Here is a 23,707-nt window from a genome sequence, read left to right on the forward strand (position 1 = left end):
CCAGGTTTTTTCTGAAACCACCCCTTCAACATTTCTTACAGCACAATAGTACTCCATCATAATCATATACCAAAACTTGTTCAGCCATTCCCCAACTGATGGGCATCTCCTCAGTTTTCAATTTTTTGGCACCACAAAGAGAGTTTCTATAAATGTTTTTTTGTGCATATAGGTCCTTTTTCCTTTTCTTTTATCTCTCTGGGATACAGACCTAGTAGTGGTATTGACAGGTCAAAGAGCATGCACAGTTTTTTATAACCCTTTGGACATAGTTCCAAACTGCTCTCCACAATGGCTGGATTAGCTCACAGCTCCACCAACAGTGCAGAGAAGTTTCTATTTTCTCCCAGGCCCATCTCCAACATTTGTCATAGTGGCCACTCTTTTTAAGGACTTTAGAAAAGCTATTGAAGTTTTTATTAGCTCTCCCACTTCCCTACCACTACCTCTTTTCTCCATAATTGGGTACTACCTCAAATTTGCTTCTGACTTGTTTCTTCACTATGCTTTAAGTCATTCCTCTAGACTGACTTTGTCTTTTGTCCACATAGCTACATAAATGACCATGAAATGTCTTGTACTTTGGCCTCATCATTAGAATACAAACTGTGAAACCTTTAGTTATTTGACTACATTGACTATAATTGGCTGTGATTTTTTGTTTCTAGCTTGGAAGGGGAAGGGTATAAGAATTTCTACAGTGACTTCTTTTATGTCAGGCACTGTACTAAGCACGTTTTACAAATATTATCACAAATATATTTACTAATATATATTTTAAATACTTACAAATATTATCTTACATGATCATCACAACAGCCCTACAATGTGGGTCCTATTGTTATCTCAATTTTACAGATAAGGCAGGAGTTAAGTGACTTGCTCAGAGTCACATACCTAGTAAGTGTCTGAGACCACATTTGAATTTGGGGCCTTCCTAAGTCTAGACCCAGTACTCTATCTCCTGTACCACCAGCTGCCTCTATAGGCTGTCTAGGGGTATGACAAATTGTTATTATGAACCTCCAAACAAGTCAAACTTTAAACCGAAATTGAGACTTCTTTTGCCGTTAGAATAACAAGCCAACCCACTGTTTGTAACAAGGGTCCTTGGGTACAACCGCCCCACACACACTCCAAGGTAGCTAAAGGGCTGGTCCCACCCAGCTCATCCGAGAAGGCAGCCACAGCCTATTCCAGAAAGAAGGGGTGAGAGTACAAGGGAGCTTGGGCAGTCGACTTTGTGCTCCATAGGGGCACTTGTGGGTTACACTAATGAGGAGAGCTGTCCCAGCGTGCAAACAGTGGGAGCCCCTTCATCAAGTGGCTGGACACCCATTTGTTAGGCACATCATCATTGCATTTGTAAAGTTGGCTTTCTAACTCAAATGTAAAACTTTACATTTATCCTCACAAAATTTCATGTTATTAGATTTGGCCTAATAGTTGAGATTGCTTTTAGGTGTGGCCTGATGAGATGGTCACAATTCTATGAGCCTGTGGCTGGGCCCTGGGCAGCCTACTTAGCCTCTCACTGCCCCAGGTAAGACGAGAAGTTATGGAACAGCTGAACATTTGAATTGGAAAAACAAATGGCTGTATTCTACAGGATCTTTCCCCCCATCTAAAGTGTGAGTGGCCAGCTCTTGTTCATTTATCTGGCCTAGCTTTGTCTCAGCCCTGGGCCCTAGTGCACTTTCTTTTTTTTTTTATTTTTTTTATTTTTTAGTGGGGCAATGAGGGCTAAGTGACTTGCCCAGGGTCACACAGCTAGAAAGCGTCAAGGGTCTGAGGCCGGATTTGAACTCAGGTTCTCCTGCATTCAGGGCCTGTGCTTTATCCACTGTGCCATCCAGCTGCCCCCCCTAGTGCACTTTCAATAATGACACAAAATAAAATGGAGGTACCAAATGCTTTTGTTTGTCTCCTAACAAATATTCCTTTAGGGGAAAAGGAATACAAATAAAATAGGCATCTTAACAAGCAAGAATTCCAAGAAATATGGAACCCAAATCTCGACTTTTTTTTTTTTACGAAAGCTAAGCTCAAGGATAGGAATCAGAAGACCTAGCGCTTTATTTCAGAGAATCCCTGATTGGGAGGATGCCGGTTTTCTCTTTTGTGCAAATGTCCCTGGAAATGGATATCTGCTTTCTTTCCTTGAAGAACAAAATAATAGTGATTGTGCCCTTAAAAAGAGTGCACAGGTTCTTTCTGAGGTTGGTACTTTCCAACGGACACTGTCCCCATGCACGCTGTGCCAACGGCACAGCTCTGATTATAATAACAATTTTAATAATTCGGTGTTATGGTACTTTTCGTTTTGAGAAAGAAACTGGTACATATAGTTACAGGTCAGACATAACGTCCTGTTCTCTTCTCCATGTGATTCCGGAACTGGTGGCTACATCTGTAAGCTCGAACATTTTTATCAGTGACTTGTCCAAAGGGCACTGAGGGCGCAATTGCCAAATTGGCAGATGACCCAAAGCTGGAAAGGATGACCAATGCATCGGATGGCAGAATCAGGCTCCAAAGATGCCACTGGGCCATCATAGTGGACTCAAACTAGGCCAGTGAAGTTTAAGAGGAATAAGAGAAATTAAACTCCCCAACTACAGGATGGAGATACATGGCCAAAAAGATCCAAGGGTTTTAGCAGACTGCAAACTCAATATAAGGGGGAAGAGAACAAGCACTTATTAACTACCTACCATGTGCCAGACTGGGCTATATGATTTACAAATATTATCTCATTTGATCCTCACAAGGTAAGTTCTATCATTTATCCCCATTTTTCCACTGAGGAAACTGAGGCAAAGGTTAAATGGCTCCCCTAAGATCACACAGCTAGTGTCTGAGGCTGCATTTGAACTCAGGTTTTCCTGCCTCCAGGCCTAATGCTCTAACCGTTGCACTACCCAGCCAACTGCCTCCTTGTACTTGTAAAGCTGGTTTTCTAACTCAAATGTAAAACTTGACATTTTTTTATTCTCAAAAAATTTCATTTTATTAGATTTGGCCCAATAAGCTGAGATCCTTTTTGGGTTTTAGCACTCAGCTGCTAACTATTCCTCCTAACATTTTGTCATCTGCAAATTTTATAAGTGTATTGTCCATGCCTTCATCTAAATCACTGATAAAACTGTTAAGCAGTACAAGGAGAGAGAATCTGTGAGGCCCTTCACTACAGACAGAGCTGCTTCCATGTTGACATCAAAATCAGTAATGAATGGTTTATTAGTCTTTGCGTATGGCCACTCAAAGAAGTCTCCTGGGATTCTATCTCGATATAAATTCAGGCAGGATATAAGACAGATATAGACACAGAAATGGAAAATAAGGATTCTATAGAGATATAAAATAAAGCTTTTGAAATCTGTGAGATGCACTACACCCTAGCTCATCCCTTCTCTCCATCTGACTGACCACAAAGCTGGCATAATAGGATTCTGCTAAAATCTAGGTAACCTACATCCACGGTATTCCCCTGCTCCACCAATCTAGTAGCCCTGTCAGGAGAGGAAATGGGCTTAGTCTGGTAAGCTCTGTTTCTGATGAGACCGTGCTGGCTATCTGTGGCTCACCAGTCATCACCTTAATAATATGTTCTAAGATTCTGCCCACCATTGAAGGCAAATTCACTGGTGTCTGGTTTACAAGTTCCACTCTCTTCTTTAAAAAAAAAAAATCAGACTAACTTGTGCCCTTACAGACCTGCTCCTGTTGTCCAGGACCCTTCAGACGTTCCTGACAGTGGAGCAAAGTCTGAGTCTTTTCTGTTCCGTTCTGTTTTTCCTTTCTTTTCTTTTTTCTTTTTCTTTTTTTTTTTTTTGCAGGGCAATGGGGGTTAAGTGACTTGCCCAGAGTCACATAGCTAGTGTCAAGTGTCTGAAGCCAGATTTGAACTTAGGGTACTCCTGAATCCAGGGCCGGTGCTTTATCCACTGCGCCACCTAGCTGCCCCTGTTCCGTTCTGTTTAACCCCTATTCTTTCAGCAGCCTGGAATGACGTCCATACAGACCCCGTGATCTAGATTAAACGTGGATGGGCCTGAGGCTCTAATGCTAGAGTTCTATTTATCTTAGGGTCTCTTCATTTTAAGGCAAAGTAATAATTTTAAAAATATACATTTAAAATGGCAAATGGTTGAACTCATAAAATGTTTAATGGACAAAAATCAATGGGGCATTTTTGAATAGACACACACCAGCTTTCAGCTCAAAAAGGCCCCAGCTCTGGATCACTTTGGGAAAGAAAAGACTTGGTTTTCTCTGCATATCCAGTGGTCTCCACTTTGGAAGAAAGCACATGCCTACGTAACCTCAGTACTATGCTTTCAAAAGGGTGAAGGGTTCCTCAACCTGGAGGCACGGAACAGTTCTGATGGGGATGAAGAAAGGTCCCTGAAGCTCAAATGAAAGAGTTGGGCAGCTAGGTAGTGCAGTGGATAGAGCCCTTGGGTCTAGAGTCAGGAAGACCCGAGTTCAAATCCAGCCCCAGGCCTTTACTAGCTATGTGACCCTCGGCAAGTCACTTAACCCTGTTTGCCTCAGTTTCCTCATCTGTAAAATGAGAATGAAAAGGCAAACCGCTCCAATATCTTTGCCAACAAAACCCCAAATGGGGTCACAGAGAGTCAGATATGACTAAAAATGACTGAATGACACATGGTAGCAGATGGCCTTGGGAAAACATGAGTTAATTAGTATCATTTTGCCTAAATAGGATGGAAGGGAGGTAGCTTCCCTGCCTGTAAAGATGAATAATGGACACCAGCTTTTGGACCCTAGAGAATCCAGGGCCAATCAATGATAAGGCTGTTCCTTTGCGGAAGCATCAGGGACTTCTAATACCCAACCCTAACACTAAGTACTTTTGTGAATGTGAGAAAGATACAATGTTTATTTGGTTTATTCATAGGGTGAAGATTTAGGGATACTCTGACCATAAATCAGTGGAGATCTGGCAATGGTCTTGGTTTTGCATCACAGATTAAAATATACAAACTAACACTGTGATCTCAATTCTAGATCCCTAAAGACAACTTTTCATAGAAGCCTCTTTCTCAACATGGGCTGATGTCCCCCTGACAGAACCCCAACCGGTGGTACCACCAGCGATGCTATTATTACCTTTTGAAATCTGTGAGATGTTTGAGACAGCCTAGCAATGTCTTCAAGATCCAGGTAAGAAATGATCCGCAGGAGCAGAGGGTCGGAGAGCCGCTCGAGGAAATCGTATTTACCTTTACACAGATTGATGACATACTGCAGGATTTTGGAACCAAAGACTAAGGCGATTTGAACTGTAATTCAAGCAAGAGGCATGATTATTAGGGGCTGACCGTTACACAGAAAGACTGGCTGCTGCTGCCTCGCTCCTAACTCAGGTAGGGCATGAGCTCCAGGATATTTCTCTGGGCCTCATCCTTCACTCAGTTGCCTGGGTGACAGAGGCTGAGAGCTAGGGAAAATCATCTCTCCAGCCACAAGACAAAGGTTCCCTTCCAGCTGAACCCTTTCCCTGCTAAATGGCCACCATAGTGCAAGCACCAGGCCAGGAGTCAGGAAGATCTGAGTACAAATTCAGTCCCATACAATTCCTAGCTGTGTGACCCTGGGCAAGTCACTTAACCTCTGTCTGCCTCAGTTTTGGTTGTTGTGAGGAACAAATGACATCTTTGGAAAGCATTTAGCAAAACGCTTGGCACCCAGTAGGCACTTAATAAATGCTTATTCCCTTCCCTTGATAAACACATTATATGACATATAGTTTAGTACCTGTAATCAGATAAAACTTCCAAGATTAATGAGTATGGGACAGGAGGGTTTTGTACTTATATACTCTGAGGATCTGTGATTTGATGGGAGGGCATCCTCTCACACTAAAGCAGACCAGAGCCCAGACAGGCCTTACTTAGCCCGAGGCCTTGGGAAGCTCAATGTTCACAGCTTGGGAGCCAACCCTCTGGGTTTGATTCTCTCCAAACCTTGCTGTTAGTTCTTAAAAGACAGATGACCGGGGCAGCTAGGTGGTGCAATGGATAAAGCACCAGCCCTGGATTCAGGAGGACCTGAGTTCAAATCTGGCCTCAGACACTTGACACTTACTAGCTGTGTGACCCTGGGAAAGTCACTTAACCCCCATTGCCCCGACCAAAAAAAAAAAAAAAAGACAGACGACCTCTGAGCCCAAACCTGAAGCCTCTCGAGCTAATTGGAGCCTGCTGGGACCTGCCCTCCTCCCCTGGTCCAGCCCTCCTCAATGCCCATGCCTTCCCTCTGTTCATCATCTCTTCCTCTGTTCTGTTTGGCTTTTCTGCACATTGTCTCCATTAGACTGTGAGCTCCCTCGGAGCGAGGGCTGTCTTTGCCCATCTTTGACTCCCAGGCTTAAACACAGTGTCTGACACTTAGGAGGAGCTTAATTAATGCCTGCTGACGACTGAGTGAGTACCCCAGGCTACCTCTATGCTGGGGCCTGTTTCGACCCGATTAAGTGAGTGGACTGCTGAATTTTCACTGAACATTTACACCTCAGAAATCAGCCCTGGATTCAGGAGGACCTGAGTTCAAATCTGGCCTCAGACACTTAACACTTACTAGCTGTATGACCCTGGGCAAGTCACTTAACCCCAATTGCCTCACTAAAGAAAGAAAGAAAGAAAGGAAGAAAGGAAGGAAGGAAGGAAGGAAGGAAGGAAGGAAGGAAGGAAGGAAGGAAGGAAGGAAGGAAGGAAGGAAGAAAGAAAGAAAGAAAGAAAGAAAGAAAGAAAGAAAGAAAGAAAGAAAGAAAGAAAGAAAGAAAGAAAGAAAGAAAGAAAGAATGAAAGAAAGAAAATGTATCCTACAAACACCCCCACTCCCCCAAGCCAGTTGTTAAACATTTCATAGCACACTCCTGCCTCTATGCAATGATAAGGCAAGATAGCAGGGCTTTCACAGAAGAATTGTTATTCTACAAATGGTAACCACCCATAACTCATAAACAGTTCTAAATTTCTGTGGTTCATATTATTTTTATGCAGCCAGACCCAGTTTTTAATTTGTTCTCTTCTGTATCTATAAACACAGGTTCATAGACCTAGGGGTGGTGTTTTCTAGCCCAATACTCTTATTTAACAGATAAGGAAATTGAGGCTCAGGTCAGGCAGATAATAAGTGGCAGAAGGAGGAATTGAACCCAGGCCCATGGACTCCATCACCAGGTTTTTGTTTTCTCCAGTGCTCAGCAAAAACCTCACTGCAGCAGGTGATATTAAGGCATCCCAGCAGTGTTCTGCAGTGTTCTGTTCAGTACCCCTAGCTCTCCTCTCACACGTTCACTGAAACATCCACCAGGAGCCAGCCGGACCCGAGCGCCCCAAAGCCAAGGTTCCCCAGACTGCTGCTCCATCCTCTGCCCCCAGACCCGTGTCTTGAGGCCGAGATCTCCCGAGTCTTCCCAACAGGTCTGAGGGCTCCCTCGACTTCCCCAAGCCCAGATCAAAGGCAGGCAGGTGCACTAGGCTCTGTGGCTTGCTTCTCTACCAACACTCCCAGGGAAGGCACTGCTTGGCTCATTCCCAAGGCCTTCCTCTAGTAACACAAATACTGCTACCCCACAGGACTATGCGAAAGTGATTTTCCATGGGAAAGCTTCAGGAGAACAATGGGGATGATGTTTGCTTAACTTGCTGTAATCAGTTATCTGTTAATATTTTACCTTCTCCTCAGACTACTCCACCCCACCCCACTCTGTCTGGCTGCCAAACCTGACTTTATATTGTACACCTTCATTAATCTCCCAAATTTGAATGCCCTCATTCATCTCCTAACTTGACACCATCCTTAATTGATTTCTGTCTTCTCCAAACATTATGAAAATATTTCAGCCTGACTAATTCAGTGAAGCGGTTCTTCACGGCACTAAGATTGTGTCTTTCTTTGGAATGTATCCTCTCTTAGTTGCAAGAAATAAAGAAATGGTTTGATTAAGCAAATTCTGGCTCAATTCTTTGATACTTCCCTAAATGCATTGCCATGATCAGGTCACACTTCTACTCATATAAACTATCACTGGCTCCCCATAGCTTTATCTTAACTTTTTGACAGTTCAATTTAGGATAATGCTTTACAGATGCAGTGAGCCAGAGAATCACAGAATTTTATGACTGGAAGAGACTAAAGAGATCACTTGTCCAAAGTCAGTGAATTTTTTTTCTTTTCTTTTCTTTGTTGTTGTTGTTCAGTTATTTCAGTCATGTCTGATTCTTCGGGACCCCATTTGGGGTTCTGTTGGCAAAGATACTGGAGCGATTTGCCATTTCCTTCTCCAGCTCACTTTACTGATGAGGAAACTGAGGCAAAAAGGGCTAAGTGACTTGCCCAAGGTCACACAGCTAGTAAGTGTCTGAGACATGGATTTGAATTCAAAAAGATGAGTCTTCCTGATTTCAGGCCTAGCACTCTCTCTACTGTATCACTTAGCTGCCCCATAGAATGTTTTTCTGTTCAAAAAGACTATTAAGTCAGGTTCATCTGAGAGAGGGTGCAGAAGTATGACAAAAAAAGAATATATATATATATATATATATATATATATATACACATACATACATATATATGTCTTTTTAGAGCGTGGGAGTTATATGCTCTTATTTTATTCTCTACTAATTTCATATTGATGATTTAAATCTAAGGAAAGATAATATGCAGAAAAAATATATTATGCAAATTATTCTTTTACTGTAACTTGAGACCACGTAATACAGAAAGACAGGCCGACCTTTCCCCAGAAAGTACCTTGACTATGTGGCTTGGGTCTAGATCCAAGAATATTTGGTTTCCGTTAAGAAATGTCATGTTTGTTTTGGTATCTGAAATTTTGCAACTTATTTTCAGTTTTGCTACTTCATTAGAAATTTATCGCATTTCCTCCAAGACATAGATTTTAAATGCCTCAGAAGGCATAATGCATTCTTAAGTACGATTTTAATTTTGTGTCCTCATTTCTTTCCTGTGGAGGGTCAAGGCCAGGGTCAGAACCAAATCAGGACAACAGCAATAGCAACAATAAAAATAATCGCTGATATCCATATATCACTTTGAGGTTGGTAAAGTGCTTGGCATACATTATCTCAGTTGATCTTTATAGCAATCTTGATCCTTATAGCTACTTGAGAGGGAAGTAGCATAACTATTATTATTTTACAGAAAAGGAAACTGAGACACAAGGGAGGTCAACTAATTTACTCCTGGTGACAGGACTAGGGAGTATCAGAGGCAAGCTTCTCCTGACTCCAGTCTGAGCACTCTTTCCACTATTCTCTGTCAGTAGAAGTTACTCAAATTTCATGTGCCTCAGTTTCCCTATCTGTAAGATGAGGAGTTTGGACTAGATGAGTTCTAACTTCCCTCTTAGCTGAAAATCTATCATCTACTAAACTGGAAAAATTCACATGCAATTTAGTATCTGTCCCCCTGTCTAAGAGCTCCCCCTAATGTACCAGAAATGGTGATAAAGAGGTTAGTTGACTTGTTCTTGGTCACACACAGATTAAGCATCAGAGGCTGGTATAGGATGGTTGACTGGGACATGACACAGGGATTCTACTAGTATTTAATGAGCATTTTTCTCGGCATTAGGATATGAGAAGGGAACATATTTTAAATTGTAAACTTAAAAACCACGAACAAACAAATACTCATTTACAAAGAAGAATTTTTTAAAATGTTGTATATAAAACCATATAGTTTGTTTAAAACCATACATTAGAGGCAGCTAGGTGAATACTTACTAGTTGGGTGACCCTGGGAAAGTCACAACCCCAATTGCCTCACAAAAAAAACCCCAAAACCCCCAAAAACCCCAAAACCATACATTAATGGGACAGCAAGGTGGCGCAGCAGATAAAGCACTGGCCCTGGATTCAGGAGTGCCTGAGTTCAAATCCGTCCTCAGACACTTGACACTTACTAGCTGTGTGACCCTGGGCAAGTCACTTAACCCCCATTGCCCCACAAAAAAACAAAACATACATTAATTAAGCTATAAATTTAAATTGTTTATATTGATTTTAACAAAGTAATAAAACACCATTGTTTGTTTCCAAATCCCCTTTTGAACATTTTAGGGGTTATATTTCTAAACTTTGTTACCATTATTGTTATTCTTATTATCATCATTATTACTATTACCATTTTTGACTAGATATGATTTAATTGATGTAGGAGGTTCCTGTTGGAAAACTTCCTCTATGATGTACATGAGGACCTTCTCTGAAATTGTATTGCTTAGCACAACGCCCAGCACATAGCAGGTGCTTAATAAATGTTTATTGACTGACTGATTGATTGATCAATTGACTTAGTGTCTTAGAGAGTTGCCTCTGACAGTGAGAAGTGACTTACCCAGGGTCACCCAGCCCAGAAAAGGGTGGAAGAGTTGGGGAACTGTAGGTGTAGAATGTTGCATATGTTGTCACACAATTGATTTTTTAGTTTGGCTTTGATGAATTTATTTTTTAACCATTGTTAGGAGGGAGGGGTTGCCAGGTACTCAGAAGGCATGTATTTGGAAGTGAATCCAATAGACCGGGAGAAGTAAAGGCTTCCAGTCCTGATTTTGTATTGGCTTTCCCTCTTCCCAAGCTGGGAAGAACTCAACTTCCCAGGATCTTTGTAAAGGCTATTACATAAAAACAAAAGGCATTCCCCAAAGCAGTATGATAATAATAGCTGACATTTATGTAGAGCTTACTAAGTGCAGGGTACTGTGCTAAGCACTTTAAAACAATTATCTCATTTGATCCTCACAACAACCCTAGTGCTACTATTAGCCCCATTTTACAGATGAGAAAATAAGGCAAACAGAGGTTAAGTGATTTACCCAGGCTCACACAGTTAGTGTCTGAGGCAAGATTTGAACTCAGTTCTTCCTGACTCCAGACCCAGATCTATCCATTGGGCCACCTAGCTGCATAGGTATAGTTACCATGTGACTAAAATAATGGAAATGACAATATTAAAAGAAGGCACTTGAGCTCTGTTCAACTGAAATGAACAATTTCAATCCTAGAAGCCTGACAATCACACCCAAGAGAGGTAGGAGACCAGGGGTGTGATATGTGCTTTGTGCTGCCAAATGTAGTCACTATGTTTGGCTTGAATGTTTTTCTTTGTCACTAGAGAGGGTTCAGTTGCGGTTCAGGTGATGGTGGTAAGTGACTGTTATGTGGGAACAAATGGCAACAATAAAACAATTTTTAAAAAAAGAAATGTTTATGGCAAAACTTTTCTTTACCTATTTGGCTTTTCTTTTCATGTTTTACTCTAGATGTACTGTCTTTTTCTTGTGAAAAGGCACTTGATTTTCTGTTTGTTGAATGGCTAAGTTTTTTTTTACCTTTTTCATAATCATGATAAATATAACATTTCATTATCTTAAGATTTAAATTTAAAAAATATTTAGAATTTATCCACTTGGAATTTATTGTGGTATTTGGTGTTGACACAGATTTAATTGTATTTAGTATGCTGCTATTTTCTTCCTGACAGACTTATTAAAAAATTAATTCCTTTCCCAATAGTTTGTGATCTTGGATTTATCAAACTTTAGTCAATTGGAAGCACTTGATTCTAGTTCTTGGTTTTCTAATCTGTCCATCCATTTTTAAATTTTTACATAAAGTACCAGATTGTTTTGATAGTAACTGCTTCATAATGTAATCTAAGATCAGTTGGTACAAGTTCTATTGCCCTGGAATTTTTTTTCAATTTGTTCTTCCACATTGTAAAAATGTTATTTTTAAAATGTAGTTCTATGGAGTATACTTATTGGCATTGATTGCACTGAATTATATCTATAGGTTAGTTGGGGTGCTTAGGATTGCTAAAAGGGATATTAGTTGCCATCAATATAGTTAAATACTGATTCAATTTAGCCATGTGTACTGAATCTTTCCAATTATTTAATTCTTCCTTTATTTCTGTAAAACTATTTTACAATTCTATTTGTAAAGGTCTTCTGTCTTGGTAGGTTTCTGACCAAACATTTTATCTATTTTATTGTTTTTATAAATGATATTTCCTTTTCTATCAATTTGTTATGGTTTTGTGAGAAACATAAGGAAAAATTGATGACTTGGACTGAAAGGAAATGGGGGTTGGGATCCTCTCAGTCTGGAAAAGGTCTGCCTCTCCTCTGCCCCCCTCCAGCAAACAAAATCTCATGATTCAGGAAAATTCTAGGCTGGTCACAATTAGATCTGTTCCTGAGCTGTGTCTATGTGGGGGAGGAGTTGAAGGGTTGTCCCTGTGTCACCTCCCCCATTGGCTAAGGAATACTGTGTTCCGATTGGCTAGTTTTGGGTGCTAGTTTTTGGCCATGGATTATAATCCTTGAGTAATTGGGGAAGAAAGGGAGGGGCCAGTTGCATTAAGAGATAATAAGGCCAGGGGCAGCTAGGTGGCACAGTGGATAAAGCACTGGCCCTGGATTCAGGAGGACCTGAGTTCAAATCTAACCTTAGACACTTTTGACACTTACTAGCTGTGTGACCCTGGGCAAGTCACTTAACCCTCATTGCCCTGCAAAAAGACAGAGAGAGAGAGAGAGAATAAGGCCTGTGAACCTCCATTTTGTTGTCTGTTCTGCTAGGGAGTGGCCTGTTCTTGGAGAATGACAATAAATGAACCTTTGACACATCACTAATGCTGAGTTCCAGAAATGATTGAAGTTCTATTTCTCACACGGAGGGAATCCCAATGATTACATTAAATTTATTTAGTAAATTTTCTAAAGCTGTTTATTACTTTGACCAGATTTCTTTGCTGTGTTGGATGTGGCTTTTTACAAAACTACAAAACCATGACCTGCAAATAGCTATTTGATAATTCTTTACCTGTGTTTGTCCCCTTGATTTGTTTTTCTTGTCTTGCTGCTTTGGCTAGCATGTCTACAACTGTGTAAAACAGCAATGGTGACACTAGGCAGCCTTCACTGTCCTTATTAGGAAATCTTCTGTTCTTTTTCCCATCACAAATTGGAAGGAACTTCTTGGAAAAGAACCAGGTTAGGCCACTTGGCAGTTGGAGGGGATGAGGAAGACTGGGTCGAAATTGTACCTAATATTGTATTAGAACAACCAACCAGTCTTAGGAACGACCAACCACCTAGCAAATTTTAGAGGCGGAATAATGTACCTCAAATTCTATGGAAATTAATAGGAAAATGAATCGAATCCATAAATATTTCCTTATCTTATATGTGCATAACACTCTACTAAATATTGTATTCAATGAAAGAGAAACCTAATTATAGGTAACCCTGAGTTCAAGGCCAGAAGCCAGAAAAACAGTATCTATACACCCTGAAACTCTTACCAACTCCACCCCTCCCATGGGCATGGAGCACTGAGTAATCAGTTTCCACCAATGAGAATAGTCTTATGCAAATTAGCTTTGAGCTAGGGATTCCAGATGCTTGAATCTACAGAAACTTGATTTGTAGCTATCTTTGCAGAATTGTATCCATTTCTTAAGGTAGAGATCAAGAAGTTTAAATAAACAAGTTATACACAATGGTAGGAACTTCGATGATGTCATAATTTATGTATTCAAATGTTTTCGCATTAAAAACTTCCATCCCTACTGACCCCCCGACAGTTCTAGTTCATAATATTAAATGATAGAAGGTTTAAGTCAAATGTTGTCACTTGCAGATATCCATACAAGTAGGCCCAATTTTATGAGAACAATTTTATAAAAATTAGATATGAATGGAATGTAATCCTGATGACCACTGTGGTTGATGCTGCCAGGACTCAGCTTCACGAAAAGTCAAATGAAAGGGTTAAATGGATTAAAATGATCCCTTGTATTCCTTCCACCTCTAAAATTAACGCCCAACTCCCACCTTTAACCTGGTTTTTTTTTTTTAATTTACTGATATATTTTATTTTAACACAACAGATACTTCTCAGCAAATGCTCAAACATACCCCAATATGGCAGTCCTTGAAAAATTACCTTATTGACTGTTAACAGGAAAAAGGTATGGGGGGGTGGGGTGTCCATTACCTCCATACTGTGGCACTAACCCTAAATATTAGATTTGACCAGAATTTTGTTATCTCTCAAGGCTGACTTTATTTTACATTTATTGTGATCATGGTGCATATTGTTCTCCAAAGACTATTTGATTAGGAATACATTCTAAACATATATTATTATATGGTATATTTTATATATAAATAGAAGATATCCTTATTTATATAGGATATATATATATATATATTAAAGATTTAAAATATAAGATATATACTTTAAAGGAAAAGAAAGCTAAAAAGACCATTGCAAAACATAAGGATTTATGGGAGAGACTAAAATGAGTAGCAAAATGGTACAGAGGGACAGACTTAGTCTTAGAGTTAATCACATTTTGCCTCTGACACTTGCTGAGTGACCTTGAGCTACTCACTTTTCTTAACCTCTCTCAGTTTCCTCATCTGCAAAATGGGAATGATAAGACTTTGCAGAATTGTTGTGAGGTTCAAATAAGGTGATACATGTAAAGTACTTTGAAAACTTGAAAGCACCATGTGTCAGTTATTATTAGGAAGCTCTAATGATTGATAAAATCATCAGCAAGTTCAACATGTAGGAAGCTTCTATTTAGGGAAATGGTAAGATTCACAAACATGAGTAATAAGAGTATTGAATACTTCCAGACTGAGGAATCAAAGATTCAGTGAGGTTTTTGGTTATGCTTTCTAATAACAGTTTCAAGCTGTTTTTAAAACTGAGAAACTCGTTTTTAATAAAGCATTACAGCCAAAACTACATTTAAGTGGCATAACCTTGATCTTCTTATAATTATGTAGACATGGGCTATTAAAAATTTAGCTATGTTGCCCTAAAAAAATTAGGTATATGTTGTTTTCTGTTTCCCTAAAACAGCTAATATTCTATTATTTTTTGAATATGTCATCATGTACACAGGATGTTTGAGAAAGCTTTCCTCCAAAATCGAGCCTCCTAGACATATGGCTGAGCCACTCAGTGATATCTAAAAAATCATGGAAATCAGAAGAGGGACCATAAGATGAGAAAGGGCAAATGCCCTGATTTTTTTTTTCTTTTTGGCAGAGTTTTGTGTTTATGTGACTTGTCCAGGGTCACAGAGCTAGTAAGTGCCAAGTGTCTAAAGCTGCATTTGAACTCAGGTCTTCCTGACTCCAGGACGACTGCTCTATCCACTTTGGCAAGTAGCTACCCCCTAATTTGTTTTTTTGTTCTTTTGTCTGTTTGTTTGGTTTTGGTTTTGGTGAGGCAATTGGGGTTAAGTGACTTGCCCAGGGTCACACAGCGAGTAAGTGTCAAGTGTCTGAGGCCAGATTTGAACTCAGGACCTCCTGACTCCAGGGCTGGTGCTCTAACCACTGTGCCACCTAACTGCTCCTGTTTTGTTTTTTTAAAGCAAAGAGGACAGTCTGTAAACTCTAGGCCAGCAAACATGACTTGGACTCTTGAAGAATTACCAAACAGATCATTAAGCACTCGGATGGCAAACATCTGGATAGAAAAGCAGTGATTACAAAGAGTCAACATAGCTGAATCAAGAGCAAGTGGTGTCAGAGTAACCTCATTTCCTTTTTTTTTTTTGGTCAGGATTACTAAACTACTGAATGAGGAGATAGTTTATCTAGACTTTATCGAAGCTTTTGATTAAAGGAGAAGATGGAAAGCAATAGATTCAACAGCAGCCGGACTCAGAGAAGAGTTAATGGCGATGTTGCAGGAGGTCTATAGTGGAGGGTCCTAAGGATTGGCGCCTGGCCTTGTGCGGTTTTTATCAATAACTCGGATAAAGACTGAGAAGATAACACATCACATAACAATCAGGATCTGAAAGGCTCTTGACAGATTGGAGCATAATAAGATGAAATTCAATAGGGATAAATGTAAAGTCTTGTACTTGGGTACCAAAAAATCAGCACCACAAGCATGAGAAGGGGAAGACACAGTGAGGTGGCAATTGTTCTGAAAAAGATCTAGGCAATATCATGGACTACAAGCTCAAAATGGGTCAATAGTGTGCTGTAGCAGCCAAAAGAGTTCTATTGATAGTCTTGGGCTATAGGAAAGGCATAACTTCCAGGAATTCCAGGGAGGCAGCACTCTCACTGTCCTCTGCCCTCACCAGACTTCATCTGGAGTATTAAAAGTGTCTCATTCTGGGACCCACAGCCGAAGGGCATTGACAAGCCCTATGGTGTACAGAGAGGACAACCCGGATGTGGAAGGCCTCTGACTCCATGTCCTAGAAAGGTAAACTGAGAGAACTAGGAATATTTAGCTGTCTTCAGTACTTGTGGGGTGCTCATACGTAAGAGGGATTGCATGTGTTCTGTTTGTCCCTGGGGGATAAAGCAGGAGAAGGCCGGGGAAGCTGCAGGAGAAGCTTCCCAACAATTAGGGCTGCCCAAAAGTGCAGGAACTGGTGGATTTCCCCTTGTTGGAACCCACCTGTAGAATGACCCCTTGTCCAGTGTGTTATAGTGGGGATACCATTTGCGTATCGGTTAGTCGAACCAGAGAGTCACTAGGGTCCCTTTAAACCTAAATTCCATGACTCCAATCGTGCATATTTCCTGGGTGTACATAACCACAGAAATTACTTTTGTCAACACTCCTCTGACGATCTATACCAAGCATAGCACTATATGCCGATGTCATGAAGGGTGACCTTCCTCAAGTACAGAGGAAAGAGCGATTCCCTCTATGTCATGGGAACCTCCAAATGCCCAAGTCTGAGATGACATCATGCTGCTTTACCTCATCTCTGATAATAAGGCAGGGTCTTCTCAGTAAACTCTACAACATGGGGCAGCTAGGTGGCGCAGTGGATAGAGCACCGGCCCTGGAGTCAGGAGGACCTGAGTTCAAATCCGACCTCAGACACCTAACATTTACTAGCTGTGTGACCTTGGGCAAGTCACTTAACCCCAATTGCCTCACCAAAAAAAAAAAAGTAATTAAAACATAAAAAAGTAAACTCTACAACTACTCAAAGGAACCTGGCCTGTTGATCTAAGGGATAGAAATCAGATGGATGGATAATGAATGCCTATGGCTCAGAATATCACATGTATTTGGATGAGCACACCATTCAAGTTAATCCATTAGTATGTATATCCCAGAAAGGTATTACCTTTAGGTGGGCCTAACACTGAGGAGGAAAAGAAGATCAGGCTAGATTGTATTTGGGAAATCACTCCATTTTTCTCAATCATCTCCAGTAGCTCCCTTGAACATGAAAAGGCATCTTCTTATACAGGTGTTTTCCTAGTGATGTTCTGGGGCTATACATCACAAAACACAAGTAAAGCCAAGGAATCAAAAGTCTAGGGAGACCAAAAGGCAAAAGAGGGAAGTACGGCAGGCATAAATCTGCTGCAAATTATCACCTTGTGATCAACAGCCTAGGAGTCATTATTTGTGATGGAAATGTGTCATCAGCAAAGGCGGGCCAGTTGTGTCCCGAGAGGGAGAGGCACGGACTTGGCGGGGAGTTAGGTCCCTGGCGGAGGCGGCTGGCAGGGGGCAAGGCCCTCTCCCTAGGCAGGTCTGCTCCCCTTCTTGGAAGGTTGCCCAGAGCACTGAGAGGTGCTGGGACTTTCTTGGGTCACAGAGTCTGACGGTTTCAGAGCCGGTGCTTGAATAAGCCTTCCCGGCTTTGACCACAGACCAGGTAGCTTCATCACTGCGCTGAAACTCGTGAAATGTTAAATGGTGAGAGAGAAAAGCTTCCAGTGCGTTGGATGGACCCTCTGTGGAGGACTGGGAGGAATGCATGGACGAGAATAGCACAGGATGAGAAGGCGTGAATGAGTCATGATGTGAACCAGTGGGGGCCCTATCCAAACCAAGAAAAAGAACAGCTCCACTAAAATATTGTTTTAAAATACAATATATTTGACTCTTCTTAATAATAACTGACCTGTATGTAGCACTAAGGGCAGCTAGGTGGTGCAGTGGATAGAGTGCTAGGCCTGGAGTCAGGAAGACCTGAGTTCAAATCTGGCCTCAGATGGTTACTAGCTGTATGACCCTGTTTGCCTCAGTTTCCTCATCTGTTGTTGTTGTTGTTAGTCCTTCATTCTTAAAGAGGACCGTAACATTGGGGTGATGTCTGGGGACAGCTAGGTGGCACAGTGGATAAAGCACCAGCCCTGGATTTAGGGGGACCTTATTTCAAATCTGGCCTCAGACACTTGACGCTTACTAGCTGTGTGACGCTGGGCAAGTCATTTAACCCTCATTGCCCCACCAAACAAACAAAAAACAAACACTGGGGTGATATCGTGACTTGCAGTGAATTGGATTTAAGTGAGGGAGGGCTGTGCAAGGTCACCAACCTCATTCTCTCCTCCAGAGTCATCTGAGTCCAATGGCAAGAGATTAGAGATGGTCCCACATGTTTTTTTGTTTTTTGTTTTTTAAACATTTGGGGTTAGGTGACTTGCCCAGGGTCACACAACTAGTAAGTGTCTGAGGTAAGATTTTAACTCAGGTCCTCCCAATTCCAGGGTCAGTGCTCTATCTACTATACCATACTATACTAAAGGCAAAGCGCTACAGTATCTCTGAAAAAAAAATTAAAAAAAGCCCAAATGGGGTAACAAAGAGTCCAACATGACTAAAATGACTCAACAACAACAATATAACACTTTAAAGTACTTTACAAATATTTTTTTCATTTCATCCTTACTCTGAGATGTAGGTACTGTATTATCTCCATTTTACAGGTAAGGAAACTGAGTCAGACAGAGGTTAAAAGTAACTTGCCCAGGGGGCAGCTAGGTGGTACAGTGGATAGAGCATCGGCCCTGGATTCAGGAAGACCTGAGTTCAAATCTGGCCTCAGACACTTGGCACTTACTAGCTGTGTGACCCTGGGCAAGTCACTTAACCCTCATTGCCCTGCAAAACAAAACAAAACAAACAACCAAAAAAAAGTGACTTGCCCAGGGCTATAGAGCTACTAAGTATCTGAGCTGGATTTGAACTCAGGTCTTCCTGATTCTAGCTGCATTGCTGTATCTACTGTGGAAATTTAGCTTGATTTGGGGACCCTACCTTTAGGCTGAGATTAGAAAGCCTTAGGCCCTCAGGGTCTCTTCTGTGTGGGAGGTGCTGGTGCCCCACCCCCTCTGCTTCAGCTGAGCCAAAGAGCCCCGAGAGCTGTACAAGACACCAGGTCAGACAGCTGGCGGGGAAAAAAGCCCCCAGCCCCCTCCGACCTGAGCGGAGCTATCCGAAAGATCTCAGATAGCCTGTGCTGAGGCCCGTGAGGCTGGGCAGCCCCCCCCCCCCACCAGCTGCAGCCCTGGCTGGAGGATTAGCTTGGTCTGTGGGGGCACAGGAAGCCCCGAGATTTGAGTGGAGAGAAGAAAAGGTATATATAGACCTGGGACTTAGACAGTGGGGGGCGGGGAGCAGGAGGAAGGGGGGGGGGGCGGATGAGAGAGACTGAGAAGAGGTTCAGACGGACAAAAAGAGGCCAAGAGGCAGCTGAGGAGACGGCAAAGATTGGACTAGAGACGGGGCCACAAGGACGCAGGAGAAGATGAGAAGGACTAGGAGCAGGGAAAAGAGAGACCGAAGGGCAGACTGACGGAGCAGACAGACAGAAGGTCGATGAGAGAAAAACACAGGGGTTCAGCAATAGCAGTAAGGAGAGGAAAGTTAGAAGCAAGGGGATTTACAAAGTAAAAGGGGCTCAGTGTTAGAATAAAGGACTGAGTGCCCTAAGGCAAGCAGCGGCTAAGGCCCTTATTGTATTCAAGAAGTTCCAAAGAGATACAGTGGAAAGAGAAGCACTGCAAGCAGTCAGGTTGTACATTTTATTTCCCTGTATTCATAATATTGAATAGTATCTCATAAATAAACTCTGCTTTGATTATTTAGTTAAGAGGCTTCTTAATAAATGGCCCACATTGAATTAATAGCAGTCAGATAGCCAAACAGTCAAAAGTCCCCAGATTAGTCATCCATAGATTAGTCCCCCCAAATTAGGCCCAGCGAGTCATCAAAAATATACTACACTTACTATGCAACTGAGCTGCCTTGGTCAAACTATTCTTTAATGAAAAAGAACAGGCTTGGGGCAGCTAGGTAGAGCAATGGATAAAGCACTGGCCCTGGATTCAAGAGGACCCGAGTTCAAAATCTGGCCTCAGACATTTGACACTTACTAGCTGTGTGACCCTGGGCAAGTCACTTAACCCGCATTGCCCTGCCGAAAAAAAAAAAGAAAAGAAAAGAAAAAAAAAGAAAAAGAACAAGCTCCGAGTTCCATCCCTCCACCTTACCATGAAGATTCACATCATCTAGGAAGTCTTCATAACACTCTTTAGTTACTCCAGGCCTGTTCAAACGATGGTCATTTCGCAGGGAGATCCTCCACCATCTAAAGCTGACCTGTGAAGAGAAAGGCGGTGACATTGACCAAGGGTAGTTGTCAGTGTTGACAGACTGAAGTGTAGGTTTCCAGATGCATGCACTAGTGTCGTCATAATACGTTATTTTTGTGGTAACTTGAGTAGTGTAAGATGAATGAAAAACGGGGGTGGGGGGGGCAGGAGACAAGATATACACCTAGCTTGGGTGCCAGCTGACTGTTTTGCCTTTGGAAAAGTCATTGAATTTCTCAGGTCTACTGATAGTTATAGATACTGAATAGCATCATACAAGATTCCTCGATTCATGCAACCACTAAGTTAAGTTTGTTGGACAATCTTCTGATTAGACATATCAAGTGCTTATGTAAACCAGGGCTATGGATGCCCAAGAAAAGTGACTGTCCCCATCCTGGAGAGCACAAGTAAAAGAGGGGGTGGTTGCTCCCATTTGTGGATGGCATGGTGACTCCTGATGTCTGCAAAAGGATGAGGTTGGATTGGACAATCTCCCAGATCACATGCAACTTCAATATTCTATGATACCCAAACTCTCTCAATTCTAGTGCCTTCCCTCTTTTAATTATTTCCTTCTTCTGCATTTTGCTTGCTTTTTGTCTCCCTCCCCCACCCCCCATTAGGGTCTAAGCTCCTTGAGGCCAGGGGCAGTCTTTTGCCTCTTTTTGTAGCCTCAGTGCTTGGCACAGTGCCTGGCACATAGTGAGTGCTTAATTTTACCAAATGATGATTCTATAATCTTAAGTATGTATCAAATATCAGACATAGATAATAATACCAAATTCGATATGATATCCAATCATATGCTTATACATTTTTTTTTTTTTTTGCTTCAGGAGATCTGTGAAACTGTCTCAGTCTTGCCAGGCAGAGAGACAGAACAGCCAAAGGCAACACCAGTTTAGAATATAAATTGTAAAAAATGTGGAAAAAGATGGAAAAAGGTTATAAGCAATATAGGCTCATAAAATGGAATGAAACAAAAATTTAAAGAAAGCTTGGTGAGAGATCCTTCTAAACAGTCATCTCTTCAAGGCCAGGGACTGCCTTTTGCTTCCTTTTGTATTCCCAGCACTTAGCCCAGTTCCTGACACATAGTAGGTACTTATTGATTGATTGATCCCAAGGGTATTCATGGATGAAATCGGAAAAACAAACAAAAAGAAAATAGAAAATATCTGCAAAGACAGTGATACCACATTGAAGGCAGCCAAGTCTGAAGTGGACAGAGTCAGAGAGACCTGAATTCCAGTCTGCCTCAGATACTTACTAGCTGTGTGATCCTGGGCAAATCACTTGCTCTCATCTGCAAAATGGGGAAAATACCAGCACCCACCAACTAGGATTGATATGAAGATAAAACAAAATAGCCCATGTATGTAATGTTTTATAAACCTTACAGCTCTATAATAATAATAATAATAATAATAATAGGAAATTCCCTCTCCTAATGCAAACCATTCTGCAATTTATAATCTTAAAATATTGTACTGAAAGATTAAGAGACCCTTACCCAGGGTCGAAAAGTCAGTTTGTGCCGAAGTCATACTAACTTTTGAGTGGGGCGTTTCATTTAGGGTTTTGCCCTACTGACTCAAATGCATTTTTTTTAATAGTTAACAAAAGATAGGGGCAGCTAGGTGGCACCGTGGATAGAGCACTGGCCCTGGATTCAGGAGGACCTGAGTTCAAATCCGGCCTCAGACACTTTACACTAGCTGTGTGACCCTAGGCAAGTCACTTAACCCCAACTGCCTCACACACACACACAAAAAGATAGAGGGCAGCATGACTCAGTGGGTCGAGGGCCCATCTCAAGAATTAGTATGACCTGGGCACAAACTGACTATTTGAGCCGGGGAGAAAGTTATCTGTTGGGCATATGTCATAATCATACAAGATACCACGAAAGCTATAATAGTTGTAACTTCAATACCATCTGATTTTTAATATTAGAGGAAGCAGAAGGTGTTTGCCATTGTCGTGGAGAGGATCCAGCAGAGAGCCCGAGCCAGAGAGGGATTCTCTACTAATGGTGAGGTCCCACAGATGGGCCTGCTTCTGGATGCCACTCTATTAATGACATCAAATCCAGGAATACTACAGCATCTCCCAAATGAGATCCATAACCAATCAAAATAACTTGGCTTATCAACCCCACAGAAAAATCAAAAATGTCTATTGTCAAGACTAGAATATGGATTTGGATGGACAGCCTCCAGTACTCATCTATCCACATATAGGGACAGATGATACAGGCATTGCAAATGGACATTGGACTGGACCCAGAATTGAACAAGAAGGGGTACAGCTAGGTGGTGCAGTAGATAAAGCACTGGCCCCGATCCAGGAGGACCTGAGTTCAAATCCGATCTCAGATACTTCATACTTCATAGCTGTGTGACCCTGGGCAAGTCACTTAACCCTTACTGCCCTGCAAAACAAAACAAACAAACAAAAAACAGAGTTGAACGAGAGGAGACCCAGAAGCTCACTTTGGAAGATTGCAGAGGTCTTTAAATGACTCTGAGATTCTCCTTAAAACAAAAGATCATCTTTTAAAATATATATATGTATATAGGGGGCAGCTAGGTGGTGCAGTAGATAAAGCACTGGCCCTGGATTCAGGAGGACCTGAGTTCAAATCCAGCCTCAGACACTTGACAATTGCTAGCTGTGTGACCCTGGGCAAGTCACTTAACCCCCATTGTCTCACTAAAAAAAAAAAAAAGAGTGAGGGAAAACCCATGTGTCTGCCAATAATGATGAGAATCACAGACATCATCAATATATGGTTCTACCACCTGGCACATCGTAACATTCTATAGCTTCATCAGAGAGTGGCCGAGAATGACGGAAAAGCACACAGCCTTGATGTCGTCAACAAATGGGAGCATCCAGAGTTCCTGCATTTGTACTTGACCCGACAGCAACAGAGGATGCTTTTCTTGAACATACTTTGCCCTGGTTTATATTTCACTTGATATGAAGAATCAGGAAATTGTCCGATAAAATTAAACTTGCAGTTGCATCAGTCAAAGGAACTTGCATATTACTAATATCATTATGGAGGATGCCTTAATGGAGAGCTTTTATAGCTGTTTTGTTCCACTGAGTCAGTACTTTTTTTGTAATTAATAAGCAGCAAAGGGAGAGGTCTAATATTCCCTATGCCTTTCAATCACTACTATCCTAAGAAAATCACTCATATTTTCATCATGGTGTCTCTTAGATGTGTATAAG

At 41.5% G+C, this 23,707-nt stretch overlaps 1 protein-coding gene across 2 annotated transcripts in view; it reads right to left on the reverse strand.

The window, feature by feature from the left end:
• Window positions 1-23,707, reverse strand: part of FBXO36 (F-box protein 36) — a 98,106-nt gene that overhangs the window by 14,108 nt on the left and 60,291 nt on the right. For both annotated transcript variants that reach the window (XM_043996498.1, XM_043996499.1), the window contains exons 2-3: window positions 20,360-20,468; window positions 5,137-5,309 (exon numbers count right to left, since the gene is read on the reverse strand). In XM_043996498.1, the coding sequence (XP_043852433.1) occupies window positions 5,137-5,309; window positions 20,360-20,468 (282 nt within the window). The remainder of the gene's footprint in view (window positions 1-5,136; window positions 5,310-20,359; window positions 20,469-23,707) is intronic.

This window comes from Dromiciops gliroides, chromosome 3 (assembly GCF_019393635.1).
Source record: "Dromiciops gliroides isolate mDroGli1 chromosome 3, mDroGli1.pri, whole genome shotgun sequence".
In the NCBI taxonomy this organism is placed as follows: domain Eukaryota; kingdom Metazoa; phylum Chordata; class Mammalia; order Microbiotheria; family Microbiotheriidae; genus Dromiciops; species Dromiciops gliroides.